Source organism: Mustela putorius, unplaced genomic scaffold (genome assembly GCF_011764305.1).
Source record: "Mustela putorius furo isolate JIRA1106 unplaced genomic scaffold, ASM1176430v1.1 tig00000107_pilon_pilon_pilon, whole genome shotgun sequence".
NCBI lineage: Eukaryota > Metazoa > Chordata > Mammalia > Carnivora > Mustelidae > Mustela > Mustela putorius.
This window is the reverse complement of record NW_025421284.1, coordinates 5,141,560-5,155,754: the sequence shown is the minus strand read 5'-3', so window position 1 is coordinate 5,155,754 and position 14,195 is coordinate 5,141,560. Positions and strand designations below refer to the sequence as shown.

The following is a 14,195-nucleotide window of genomic DNA, read 5'->3' as shown; positions in this document are numbered from 1 at the left end:
CCTGCCGGTCTTCTGCTGACTTCTCTCTGGGGCCCACACTCTGTTCGCTCCTCCCCGCTGGCTGTCACTGTCCGCACTGCACTGCACGGAGCATCTGGACAGCCTCCCACAAAAGCAACTGGTGGCTTCCGTGGGGTGCGGGACATGAGGGGTGTCGTGCAGGCCTCTGGCTGTTGGTTTTCCCACCTGCTGGCACCCTGGGGTTTACGGAGATGCCCGGTCACCTGGTTTTGTTGGAGATGCTGTTCACAGATGTTTGACCCTTGTTGTTCTGTTTTATGGAAAGGTTTAGAAGGATCAAAAAGCTACCGCTATTTCTTTTGCACCCTCTGAACATGTGATTGTGTGCAGGGCCCTGGTTTGCTGAGTTTTCACTGGGAATGAGGCACGGGGGGTGGCCCCTTCCCAGGGAGGACTTGGCTTTGCTTCTGCCGGTGTCGGGTGCAGGAGCGCACTACGCACCCTTCGTCCGGAATGTGAGATGCTGCACCCTGGGGTGGCAGTTGTCTCTTTCTCCCACAGCCCAGGGTTCAGCCTTCAGCATCCCAGAGGGAGCAGGAGCTTGCCGACAGGTCTTTCCTGTCTGTAGACTGTGGGCCCTGCCCGGAGCTGAGCTGTCGTGGCCCTTTAGCTTCTCCTCCTGCAGTCAGGACTCCCCGAGGAGCTGGCGCCCGCGGCTCCTCGTCCCGTAAACTGCACCCTTTCTCCCGGTCGTGCAGCTGCCAGACTGGGTTTGGGGTCCAGGCCAGCAGCAGGCGGTGCGGTGGAAGAGAGCGCAGCAGGCCACTAGGTCATCCAACCAAACTGTCCAGTCATGGCCTTCTCTTCAGGGACACCTTTGCTGTCAAATAAAACTTTTTTCCTGTCTCTCCACCTCCCATCCGTGATTGGACGAGTGGACATGCAGAGGCCTGAGTGAGGTGCTGTCACTGGTACGCGTGTGCCTTTGCCAGGCTCCTTGCTGGTCAGTGTTTCCAAGGCATGTAGTCTGTGTCATTCAAGATGTATGAACGGATCTCGTTTATGCTTCGTCCTTCCAACATAAACGCCGTCCAACATTTGGTTTTTACTCCTAGCTCAGGCAAGACATATTTTGTCCTCGGTGCAAGCATTTGCAACGACTCAGGATAGTTCAACAAGTGTGAGTGAAGAAATGAGCTTCCTTAAGCTGGAGAATAAGTCTCTGCAGAAGCGCCTTGCTGAGCAGCAGCGGTACCGCGCGAAGATGGGCGAGCTGGTGTCGGACCTCAGCGAGGCGCGGAAGCAGATGGTAAGGAAGCGCGCCTTCGTGTTACTTCCGTCCGTGCGTGTGTAGGGTAGGGGCACTGTTTCGACACCATGGATAAGAGGAACACTTCGGGGACGCCTGGGTGTATCAGCAGGTTGAGCCTCTGCCTTCAGCTCAGGTCATGATCCTGGGGTCCTGGGATCGAGCCCCGCATCGGGCTCTTTGCTCAGCGGGAAGCCTGCTTCCCCTCTCTCTCTGCCTGCTTATGATCTCTGTCAAATAAAAAAAAATCTTTTTAAAAGGTCGGGGGAGACGCTTCCCCTTAGCTGCCATCAGGCCGTAGCAGCAGGGCTCCCAGCCCCCTACCCCCAGGCACAGCCTCCTGCTGCCTCCCAAACCCTGCACAACCAGGGTGTGAAGATCACAGCTAGCCCCGCCTCTCCTGTGTGAGAGGCCGCGTCGGGGTGAGAGCACAGATGACGCTGGGCTTGAGGTAGAGATTTTGTGGCCCCGGTGCCCACTGGCCCAGGCTGCCTAGACCACTGGTGAGAAAGGTTCCAGTTAGGTGGGTGGTCCTGGGGTCCCTGACGTGGTCCTGCCTGCACCAGCCCGCACAGGCCCCGTGATGTGCTCTTGGACCGGAGGAACTTCCTCCACCAGGTGGTGCCCAAGGGCTGCCAGCGCCGGCACAGCCAAGCCTCCTAGCTGGGCAGGGCTGTCCCTGTCCTTCCTGACCTCAGGATAAGACTGTTATGTCTCAATGCCGTGTTAAAAAAATGGAAAGATCTCGAACAACCTAATTTTATGCCTCGAGGAACTGGAAAAAGAAAAGCGAACTAAACCCCAAAGTTAGCAGGAGGTAGGAAGGAAATTGTAAGCATCGGAGCAGAGACAAATCAAATAGAGAATTAGAGAAATAATGGGGGAGAAAAACTAAGTTGAGCTTTTGAAAAAAATACACAAAATCCACAAGCCCTTAGCTGGACTAAGAAAAAAAAGACTTAGAGTCACAAACAAAAGAGGAGACATCACAGGGGACGCCTCAGAAGTAGAGAGGGTCATAGGGAGTGTTACGGGCGCTTGTAAAGGGAGCACACTGGGCAGCCTAGGAAAAAATGGGTAAATTCCTAGAGACTACATCCTGCCAAGACCACATCAAGAAAATGAAGGGTGCACCCGGGTGGCTCAGTTGGCTAAGAGTCGGACTCTTGATTCTGGCTCAGGTCATGATCTCAGGGTCATGAGGTCAAGCCCCATGTTGGGCTCCATTTGGGATTCTCTCTGTCCCTCGGCCTCTTCCCACTGCTCCTGTGTGTGCACCACTACCCACCCCCCAAAGAAGAAGAAGGAAAGTCTGAACAGACCAATAACAAGAAAGGAAATTGAGCAATAATAAAAAACCTCCCAAAAAAAGAAGAGCCCAGAACCAAATGGCTTCACGGCATAATGCTACTGCATATTTCAGGAAAAGTTAATACTCTTTCATAAACGCTTCCCGAAGACGGACGTAGAGGGAACACTTCCATACCCATTTACGAAGCCAGCATCACCCTGAAAGCAAAAAAGGAAAAACCCCACAAGAAGTAGAGGCTAATATCTCTGATGAACATAGTTTAATATGTTCCACAATAAAGTACTAGGAAATCAAATTCAAGAACACATCAAAAAAAGTATATACTACTACCAAGTGGGATTTCCTCCTGGAGCGCAAGGTGGGTTCAAAATGCTCTTTAATGCAGCACATAAACAGAGGGAAGGAGCAGAACTCTACAGTCGTCTCAGTAGAAGGGGAAAAGCATTCGACAAAGCTCATTCCATCAAGAAAATAGGTAGATAAGAAGGTTTCCTCAACACCCTAAAGGCCACGTAAGACAAGGCCACAGCTATCCTGTGATCGGTGGGGGAAAGCCAAACCTTGCTTTCTGAGCTGAGAGCCACCACTGGACGCACACAAGCACTCCTGTGGGGCCCGCTCAGCCCAGCCCTGGCGGTGGTAGCAAGAGCACGCCGGAGAGGGAGGAGGAGGATCATCTGTTTGCGGAGGACAGGATTGCGCGTGTAAAAAGATCTTTTTAGTTTTGAAGATTTTATTTATTTGACAGACAGAGATCATAAGTAGGCAGAGACGGGAAGCAGGGAGCCTGACGTGGGGCTCGATCCCAGGACCCTGAGATCAGGACCTGAGCCAAAGGCAGAGCCTTAACCTGCTGAGCCACGCAGGCTCATATAAAAAATCTGTATTAAAAAATCTTAAAGCCTCACAACAACAACCACAAAAATGCCTTAAAACTAATAAATGTAGTGACGTTACAGGACACAACATCATGGAGATCAGTTGTTTCTTTATGCCAACAATTTATCTGAAAAGAAAACAACCCTATTTATGATAGCATCAAAAAGAATAACGGACTTAGGAACACATTTAACCAAGGAGGTTAGAGATTCTAGCGCTGAGGACTGTGAGCCGCGGATGAAACGGGTCAAGGACACAGACGGAAGAACATCCCAGGTCCGTAGATTGGACAATCAATAGTGTTCGAAAGCCCACACTACTGCAGGTAAGCTACAGATTCAGTGCGATCCCCATAAAGATTCCAGTGGCTTTTTTTGCAGAAATTAAAAAGAAATGTAAAATTTAAATAACTATTTCTCTTAGAATTTCCATTCTCCTTTTTCTATTTTTGTGAAAGGTCTCCAGTGGCCAAAGCGGTCTCTAAAAAAAAAAAAAACAAAGTTGGAGATCTCCAACTCCCTCATTTCAAATTCTTTTATGAAGGAAGCCAGCATGGTACTGGCGTCAAAACAGACAGGTGGATGACGGAACCGAAATCACCCCATAGATCACTGGGTACCAAGATACACAGCGGGAGAGGACAGTTTCCTCAGTAAGTGGTGCTGGGGACACTGGGCCCTTAGCACCATCCACAGACGTCAACTCAGAATGGATTAAAGATTTAAATGTAAGACTTGAAAGTATAGAATTTCTAGGGAAAAAAAAAAAAACTCCACAAAGGCTCCTTGATAGGGTCTTGGCGATGATTTTTTTAATTTGACACCAAAAGTACAGGCAGGAAACGCAACGATGCTTTAACAGGTGAGGGTCCGTCAGAGGAGCCTGTGCCCAGCAGAGGAAGGTGTCCCCCACCTGAAACGGCGGCCTGCGGGCTGGGAGGTGTTGCGGAGGGGCTGCGCCCTGGCTGCGGGGACTGACTAGGTCCAGGGCCATAGCTGCCCGTGCCGGAGCGGGTCTGTGAGTTTGCCGTGACAGTAGCTTCGCGGTGCCATCCTCACCGGGAGAACTGCTTGCTGTGCACGCAAAGGGACGGTCACCCGCCTGACCGTGTGGATGCGGCCGGTGCCCGCGCGTCTCCGGCAGCATTTGTTTCGCAGTCTGTTGGGCCTCGTGCCAGACCGTCGGGGCTGAGGTCTCGTGTGTGCGATCTGTTTGGTGGGCTCCTCCTTTAAAATGTCAGTTCTGGCCGGTTGTGTCCTGTGGGCTGGGACGTCCCCGCCAGCCAGGTCTGAGCGTCCGCTGAGCCTCAGGGCGCTGCCCAGCTGGTGACCCCGGAGTGCGGCCCCTTGGCAGCAGCACGTACTACCCGCCGCTCGTGTGGTTGGGAGTCCCAGCGCTGCCAGGCTGTGCGTGCGACTCGGGCTCTAGCCGTCCCGGGGCCGAGGGGACGGCGGGCCCTTTTGGAGGCTCGATGGAGGCAGGCGACCCCCGAGGCTCACACGCAGGCAGCCTTGGCTCTGCGCACGGGGCCTCTCTTCAGGCCGCTGGCTGCCGGTCAGAGCCCGAGAGCACCGCTCCCGAGAAGGACGGGTCATCGCTGGTGCGTGCTGTGAGGGATAGGGTCTGGTGGGCCCACCCACGTGAGGGGAGCACCTTCGGGCCGTCTCGGGAGCCGCCCGCCCCAGCCTCTGCGACGGCCGTGTCTGCGGAAGGCGGGAGTGGGAACAGCCGCAGGGTTGCTGCGGTCCGTGCCTCCGGCACGTCTGAGGCTGTATGTATTTTATGACAACGGCCACCTCAGAGATCCCCCCACAAAGCCTTGCTTTTACAGAAAAAGATGAAAAGTAAAAACAGTGAAGTGATCTCGGCGGCCTCACCTGGTCTGTAGACACGCGGCGCGCTCTCACGCACCCGAGTGGTGAGCGCGTGTAGAACAGACCGGAGCCCCGTGACCTTGTCCCATAATTGCTGTGCAGAACGCCGTTTTCGTGGGCAGTAATGACCCGTGGGACACAGCATGGCCTGTTTTGTTTTTTTTTTAATTTTTTTTTTTTTTTAAAGATTTTATTTATTTATTTGTCAGAGAGAGAGCGAGTGAGAGCAAGCACAGGCAGACAGAGTGGAAGGCAGAGTCAGAGAGAGAAGCAGGCTCCCTGCGGAGCAAGGAGCCTGATGTGGGACTCGATCCCAGGACGCTGGGATCATGACCTGAGCCGAAGGCAGCTGCTTAACCAACTGAGCCACCCAGGCGTCCCACAGCATGGCCTGTTAACCATGAAAACAAAACACGGCTTTGGGTTTGGCACAGATGTGTGGGTTACCCCCCGTTGCCCTTACGGGGCTGAGTTTGAGACCGGTGGAATCCGGGCAGACAGGCCCCGGGTGTCTGCTCCGGGTGGTGCAGTGTGACATGGAGGACGAGGCTCCTTGCCTCCGGCGGGGACCGTGAACCCCCGGGCTGCCCCCGAGCCCTGTTCCATGCCCGTCTGAGAGCCGCCCGGGACACCATCGGGAGCTGCTCCTCGCGGGTTCTGAAGGGCCCGTTGCCAATCTTGCTGTCCTGCTTGCTGTGAAGACGCAGGTTCTGCGGTCGCGTCTCCTCCGGTCCTGATGTCCAGGGGACCGGCCTTAGTGGAGGCCTTGCTCCTGAGCCTTCCCGGCGTGGCTCCTGGCCGTGGCGCGGTGCATGCTGGAGTGTGATGGGTCCGTGCTCCTGCCCAGCCTCTGCGGAGACCTTCATCGGGCCCAGGCCCCAGCCCCTGCCCTCTAGGAACTCAGCACATTCTGGGGAGACCGGCCGGGCAGAGTGTGTGTGCACACAGAGGGGCCGGTGCACGGGGTGGGCTCTCAGCCGGGAGAAAGAGCGTCGCAGTTTCCTGAAAACAAGGGACCCTGTCACCTGAGACTGAGACGCTCGCTCCCCTAGTGGGGATATGCCTGCTGGTTTCTGGGCAAGTGGAGACGCCCCCTGCTCTGGGCAGCAGGTGGCTTTGGGGGCCTGTGTCCCACCAGCTCTCACAGTGGTCTCCGTGACCTTCCCTCCCCTTCAGTCTCCGTGGCGTGCTGGGCATCGCCACCACCTCCGAGGGTGGGAAAGGCAGCCGCTGTCGGCAGCTCCCGCCTGTGCTGAGGACGGCAGGTAGGATCCCATGGGCTTGCGTGCTGAGGACAAGAGCAGAACGGGGCTCCTGCGGGGAGGTGCCTGCCTTGGGGAGCACAGAGCCCTGGGATCTGCCTGTGCTTTTGCCCAAGAAGTGAGCCTAGCAGGACTGCGCAGGGCTGGTGTGCCGCCGGGCTCTTGCTCCTGCTCCTTGAGCCGGGACGGGGAGCCGGGCTGTGGTGGCCACGGGACCTTCCTAGAGGAGCCCGGGCTCCAGCAGCACATCTCCCTCACCAGAGAAGCTGGGCACACAGCATGCCCCCGAGGGACCTGTGTCCCCTCTGAGCAACACTGCTGCTCAGCCGGGGGCCACTGATTTCTGTTGTTCACGTTGTGGTTTATCGGTTATGATACGCAGAGGCAAATGGATGTCTGGGGGTCTCAAAAGGTTTCCCTTGATTTTGTGTGTGCGTTTCACTGAATCTGACTCCTCAGTTTCAAGTGGGCTGTTCTTTGTCCTTAGGATGACTTGAGACAACGTTTAGACAAATCTTTGGAGGAGAATAGCAGCTTGAAGGCTCTTTTGTTCAGCCTGAAAAAAGAAGCAAAAAACACAGACGCCACCACTACGTTAAACGTGCAGATCACCGGTGAGTCTGTAGTTCCCTCGCTAGGTTATTTGGTGGGAGGTGTGCGCCCACACCCTCGCTGATAGACTGCATCCACAGCTGCACGACTCAGAACTCGGGTCCAGCAGGTGCTGGGAAGTGCGGCTAGACCCTCTGGCTCCCAAGAGCTGCTCCCGCAGGCCCCGAGCAGGGGCTCCCCCGAGCCTCCAGAGTGGGCCACGGGGGCGGTGGTGTGGCCGACGTGGGGGCCCCCGCCTGCCGCTCAGGGTACCGAGGGCCACACCTCTGCCGCCTGGCCCTCCGAGCACAGCAGTGGTTCTCTGTGGCCACTGCTCCCGCCAGGCCCACGCCACTTCCCCTCCACTGTCTTCACTTCTGTTCCGACGTTTCTCCCACGGAGGGCGCGGAGGTTCTGACTCCGGGGTGTCGAGCGAGGAGCTGCTGGTGTGCGTCTTCTGCGAGCCCGTCTGGCTGTGAACCGCACGGTCCCTCGGACGCTTTCTCTTCCCTGAGGACCGGCTGCTGAGTGGTGTCTGGTTCTTACCTCCCAGGGTCCGAGAACCGCTCATGAAGGGCCTCAGGGCAGGTCTCACCAGGCGTCCCGCTGGGCTCGGTCACAGGGGCGTAGCCGCGAACTGGACCATCACCCGGGCTGGTCGTCTTGGCGACACGTCCGATTCCGTGCTCCTGTCGCGCTCTCCAGGGTTGGGTTGGGCACCGGATTTTTTTTTTTAATATTTTATTTATTTGTTTGATAGAAAGAGAGAGAGCGAGTGAGCACACACACAAGCAGGGGGAGCAGCAGGCAGAGGGAGAAGCAGGCCTTCTGCTGAGCAGGGAGCCTGATGCGGGGCTTGGTCCCAGCACCCTGGAATCATGACCTGAGCCGAAGGTCCACACTTAACGACTGAGCCATCCAGGCGCCCCTGGGCAACGGATTTTTTGTCGCCTTTGCTCTAACTTTGAAGCAGACGCTTCTCCCTTCTCGCTGCTCTCTGGTTCCTGGGCTCCCCTCGCTCGGCCGAGAGCCCAGGCCTCGCGCAGGCAGCTCCGCTCCTCTCCGGCGCTCGCTGCGCGGACTCGCTCTTCAGCTCGTTCTGAAGCCGCCCTCCCTGGTGTCGTGTCCGGGTGTGGCTTCTGCACTGCGAGGACAGCCACTCTGTGCGGGGTCTGGCCTCTGCGGCTGGCCCGCTGGCGCGACTCGCCGTCCACGCTTCCAGGAGCGGCTCAGGCGGGGCTGCGACCCACGCCCAGGCCGTCCAGCCGCCCGCTTCTCTCGGCGACCCAACCTGCCCGAGCCGGGCCCCTCACCAGCCTGTCCTCTGCAGCACAAGCCTCTCCTGGGGGCACTGGACGGGTCAGCCTCAAGGGGTCTGGGTGGCAGGGAGCCCCTGGTGTGACTTCTTAGAGGAGGCCGAGCCCCTTCCGTGTTGGCCACGGGTCCCTGGTTGCCCAGCAGGGGTTTCTTCTAAAAATGGGGGACCCTTCGTGGCTGCCCCATCGCTGACCGCCCCTCCCCTCCCACAGATGCGGCCGTCATGCCAGGCTGGCAGTGGTCTCATGCCTCGGTCTTGAGACTGCCTCACCCAGGGGCAGGAGCGTGGCCTACGTGGCTCTGGTTCTGTCATCGAGTTGCTCTTGTGTTGGCCTGGGGGCGGGGCGCCCTGGGGGATGCCGAAAGCACGCCCTCACTGCCGTCCCCCAGAATCCCGTGGCCCTGTGCTAGAGGTGCCGGCGGGAGAGAGGCCGAGGACGGGGGCCTCGTCCTAGCACTTTTAGGGCTCCTGGCCTCTGTCCTTGGAGCTGCCAGTGTCCTTGCTGTTCCTCCGCCGCACCTCCCGCTCTGGCTCTCCTGGACTCTGGTGTAGTTTCCTGCGCATTTATTTGGATCCTGGTTTTGGATTTCACAGCCAATAAAGAATAGATTTCTTTCCCTGTTGAGCTGGAAACTCAGAGACAGAAGTCATGTGGTTGGAATTCAGACACGCTGTGTCACTGATGCACGTGAGACCAGAGTACACATCACAGACAGGTGGCCACTGCAGGCCGCTTGTTGCTTGTCCCCAAAGCTGCAGGCCCTCCCCTCGGGCGGAGTCCGCTGCCTGGTGGAAGAGAGGGGCTGGAGGCCCTTTCCTGCTGGGATCGGGTCCCGGAGTAGGGGTCCAGCTGGCACCAGACCCACGTCTGCCCCTACTCCGTGCCCTCCATAGGACACTTGGTTCCCCAGGGATCTGGAGGGCAGAGGCCCACTGTTGTCTTGGAGCGGCTCACACGAACAGACCTTTTCCAAGCGGCACCGTTTTTCTCGCACCCTTGATCCGGCTTCAACTCCGGAGCCGCTGTAGGTTTCAGAACCTGCGGCTGAAGCTTGCTCAGACGTTCCGGCTTTTCTTCCAGGACTGCAGACGAGCGTGAAGAGGCTGTCCGGCGAGATCGTGGAGCTGAAGCAGCATCTGGAGCACTACGACAAGGTCCAGGAGCTCACGCAGATGCTGCAGGAGAGCCACAGGTGCCCGCGCGGGGGGTGCGGCTGGAGGCAGGGCCAGCCCTGGGCGCGGTGGGGCTCGGAGGAGCCCGGCGGGTATCAGCGTGGGTGGGGTTCTGGGCCGTGTGGGTCTCTGCATTGACTGGGAACTTCCTGACCTTCCACTTCTTAAGGAAAAGCGAGTCCCCTTGTTGCCACAGTGTTCTGGGAGGTGTGACTGTGAAGTGTGGCCAGGAGAGCTGAGGGGCACAGGAGGCTTGGGGAGATCCCCGGATGTCCTGGTCTGCCCAGAGTGGTTCTTGTCGGTCCCAGAACATGGAGACTCGCTCTTGAGCCCCGGTTGTGTGCTGCATGGGGAGAAAGCTGCTGGTGGTGTGGGGATGGTCGAGGCAGAACCCCAGATTTATTCAGAGAGTCGTGGGCCGGGCAGCGGGCGGAGGCTGGTGCAGGGAACAGGTGTGCCGCTGGGTGCGGTGGGGTGAGGACAGGCCGTCTGCACTCCGCGCCCGTGCGGAGCCTGAGCCCGACGCACCCCGGCTCTCCCTCCTCCGGCTGAGGCCACCACGCCTCCCCCAGGCTTGAGTGCAGGGTGGCCATTGGTGGAGCCAGGCCGTGACCTCTCAAGGAGCCAGCCCAGGTTACAGAGGGGAAGGGGCTTCCGAGAGTAGAGCCGCAGCAGAGAGAAGGGAAGGGTGGCCGTCACGGCTGCAGGGAGGGGACAGTCGAGGCAGAATCGCTCCTAGAACCGGACGGCCCCCAGCTGCGCTGTGGTGGGCTCCCCGTGGACGGAGCCGGCGGGCCAGGGACTGTTTCCTGGTGCCTCCACAGGACGTCTGTCCGTGGGGGTGAGCGTCTGTGGGAAGACGGTCCCTTGTCCCTGCTCACCGGGGCCGAGGGGGTATGTACAGTGCCGCTTCCTTCCTAAGGTGCTTGTCGCGGTAGAAGTGGCTGAAAGCACCACAAGCCCAAGACTGAGTGGCACTGTGACACGTTGAATGAGTGGGCCCCTTTACACTGGGCAGGAGCTACAGATACGCCAGACCAGGGTCTGTCTCTGGAGTTAGAACGTTGTTTGCTGACTTGACAGACTCGGGCAGTTTTCTCCCGGACAGGCGTGGCCGCAGTGGCGGGGCGGTCCCCCATCGTGGGCTCTGTTCCTCCACATGGCTCAGGGGCCCCGGGGGCCCGGGGGCAGGGGTGCGGGTCAGACCCGGCGCCACCCTTGCCGGAGGGCACGAGCCCGTAGGAGGAGGCAGGGGGGTATCCACAGCGCGGACCGTGCCTGGCCAGGTGAGCGAGGACGCTGCCGGCCGGGGTGGGGTGGGGGCAGCGGGCCGGACTTGGGGAGGGGCTCAGGTGACGTCCCCACCCCCGTGCTTTCCTCCAGCTCCCTGGTCAGCACCAATGAGCACCTCCTGCAGGAGCTGAGCCGGGTGCGGGCGCAGCATGAGGTCGAGGTGGAGCAGCTGCACTGGAGCTACCAGGAGCTCAAGAAGACGCTGGCCCTGTTCCCGCACGGCCGCATCGGCCGCTAGCCCCGGCGCTGCGTGCGCCCTGCCCCGCCCGGCACAGCGGGGCCGCCGGTGCACCCGGTGTGCTTGCTGGCGAGGGCCGGCTCTCCTGCTCGTCGTCACCTTGTGCGTGGAGACGTATTCGGGGCCCATCGCTCAGTTTTCTGACACGTCCGAAGTCAGGATGGGTCGGTCTGTGGGGGAGTCCGCCTGCGGCCGTGCGTGGTGTGGCCTCTGCAAAGGCCGGCGACCGGGGGTGTCGCTCCCCACACTCCAGCGGCTGCTCACATTTCCTGAAGCACAGCTGATTGTACCCAAAAAGATAATCTAAGCCCTTCACATGTTTTGAGACAAGAAACACTGATATATTTTGAGATCAACATTATTCATTTTTCATAAAATACTTGGAGATAAAGAAAACACCGTATTTTTCTCCCTGACGTAAAAGGGAATGGTGTCTGATGACTAAGTGATTCTGCGTGACACGCGGCCCTTGTTTAATAAACGAATAGATTGTTTTAAAAAGTGGCTTTTTATAAATTATAACTTTTTCTCATTGAATCCTTTCCTAAAATAAGCCAGGCACCAAGTGCAGGAACAAATACGTTCCAAGACGTAATAAAAGGGACACTTAGAGGCCAGGGAAACAGGAGCAGTTCTGTTTGCCGACGCGAACGTCCCACACAGAAGTATCTCTGTCGGCCTCTCCCGCCCCGTGTTGCTCTCTTGCTGACGGTGCATTTCAGAAAATTAGAGCGGAACAGGGCAAAATATTAGCTTTTTAGTTTGGAAGCTTCATATCTTGTGTAAATAAATACTTGCTTTCTTTGGTAAAACAGAGTAGTTTTTTAAAATAGTGCTTAGCTCTCCTAGGAAGAAGAGTGGGCAGGCCTAGAAGTTCGTGCTCGGTGGTGGCCACGCGTGCATCAGGCTCTGCTGCTGGGGCTCGGGGGTCCCGCGTGTCCCTTGGGAAGGGACCTCCTCGGCCCCCACCCTGTCTGGTCCTGGCCGTGTCCTTCAGCGCCGGTTTCCGTAACTCCGCAGGGAAATACGGCGCACCGGCTGTGGTTTCGTGTGGGGTGGGCTTCTGTCATTTTCAGATCTTTTTTAAATTTAAAAGATTTAATATTAATCTATTTTAAGGTTAACTATGTTTCTCTTGTTTGAGTTTCATTGAGCTTCTTAGACCTGTGAGTTCATTTTCACCAAATATGGAGAAGTTTTGGCCACCATTTCTCTACAATTGTTATTTGGCCCAGCCTCCCTCCCGGGACCCCAGTGACACTCAGCCAGACACTTGTGGAGTCCTCACGCATCCCCGGACTCAGGTCTTGTTTCCCATCTTTGGTTCCTGGCTTCAATTTGGGTCGTCTCTACTGCCCTAAGCTGCATTTAGACCTGTAAATCTAGTGGATTTCTAATTCCAGAAATTAGGAATGTTTTTAGTTCTCAAATTTCACTTGGTTCTTTCCTATTAACTTTCTACGTCCTGTTACATTCAGGTGTCACCTCACTCCTGCCTTCACTGCAGGTGACTGCGGATGGCTCCCGCCGCCGCGGGTCGTGCTGGTGCTCCGCCCCGTTGGCAGCGTGATAGTGTCTGTGGGTCCGTGTCTTCAGCACTTTGCTGTGCTCGTTCTCAGGGTGTGTGACCTGTGGTGCTTCTGTAGATGGCCTTTAGCAGGTTAAAGCAGCCCCTCCTGTTGCTAATCTGCTGACATGTTTTCATCATGAATGGGTTAAGCACAACGTAGTAATGCTGAGTTTCCCTTGCAAGCCTACTTTTGGATTTGGTTAGTATTTTGTATAGAATTTTATGTGGTGGGCACACCACTCCGTGTCTAACTTTTCATTATTTTAGTTCTCTGGGTCTCCACTTGCTCATTTGTAGGGTGAGGACACAGTACCAGGGTGTTGGGAGTACAGGACAGTTACCCTCAGGCCCGAGGACTGGCCTGTCACAGCGCGCGCCGTGCAGTTGTGGGCCCCAACAGTGGTAACCAGCTCTGTCTCCCTGGGGATTTTCCTTTCTGCGGCCATCGTCCTCTGAATCTGTGCCGTTACACTGTCCCCAGGAGAAAAGTGGGTTGTGCATCCTTCCCGGCTCTCAGAGAATCTAGGACAGGTTGTCATTCTCTCTTCTCTCAATGGTTGGTGGAACTTGCTGAGGAAGTCAGTTGTGCCTGGAGTTTCCTTTGTGGGAAACCTTTGACTGTCGGTTCGATGTGATTTATGGTTAAAGGTTGTGGCAGAGCCTGTTCCCCCTGAGCACCCATCTGCTCCCTCCGTGGGCCAGCAACCCAAGCTGGTTTGAGGCTGTGTGACTCGTTCTGAGTGGGACAGAGAAGAGCTACTGTGCCACGGGGGGGGGGGGGGGGCTGCCCTCCCCTTGGCGGCGTTGCTGGCGGTGTCACAAACCAGCAGGCCTGTTTCTCTTCTTTTGGAAGAGATTCCCTCCTTGACCTTGGCTAGACTCCATCTGAGTAAGAAATAAATCTCATTGTGTCCAGCCGCTGAGGTTTGGGGTTTTCTACTTAGTAGTCACTTACCTAAGTCACAGGACAGTGCATGCTTTCCATTTCTGCTGGAGTTTTCATAAGGTCTCGATCGCCAAGATTTTGTTCAGATTGCCTGATCTTCGAATGTTTTGGTATAACAATCTTTTCATGGCATTTTAATGGCTTCAGCATTTGGGGTCCTGTCCCTGGGGCAGAGGCGCAGGGCAGTCATCCCTTAAGCAAGACCTTGCCGTTCAGGGAAAGGGATGCAGGCGAGAGACGGCTCTGCCTCAGCTCCCGAGCCGGGGCACACTGGGGCGGCCCTAGCCGGCAGTGGCGCAGGCAGGACACGAGGCCCGCTGAGGGTTCCCAGGGCGCAGACGCGGCTCGGTGTGTGTCGCCCTGCCCCAGCAGCCTGTGTCCCGCTGCTCGGCCTGTGCCCTCCTCACTTCCTTTAAAACATCACCTGATCCCTTCTGTGCTGCTGGGTCAGCTGCCTCACGCGCAGACG

The 14,195-nt window shown here is 57.1% G+C and overlaps 1 protein-coding gene across 6 annotated transcripts in view; it reads left to right on the top strand.

Moving 5' to 3' along the window:
• CEP72 (centrosomal protein 72) overlaps positions 1-11,711 on the top strand; it is a 31,782-nt gene extending 20,071 nt beyond the window's left edge. For 5 of the 6 annotated variants that reach the window (XM_045089389.1, XM_045089383.1, XM_045089373.1 and 2 more), the window contains 4 exons: positions 1,077-1,270; positions 7,085-7,211; positions 9,588-9,699; positions 11,063-11,711. In XM_045089389.1, coding sequence (XP_044945324.1) covers positions 1,077-1,270; positions 7,085-7,211; positions 9,588-9,699; positions 11,063-11,210 — 581 coding nt within the window. In that variant the 3' untranslated portion in view covers positions 11,211-11,711. Of the gene's footprint in view, positions 1-1,076; positions 1,271-7,084; positions 7,212-9,587; positions 9,700-11,062 lie in introns of those variants that run through there. The other variant, XM_045089397.1, reaches the window with a different exon arrangement.
• Positions 11,712-14,195: the final 2,484 nt, after the last annotated feature.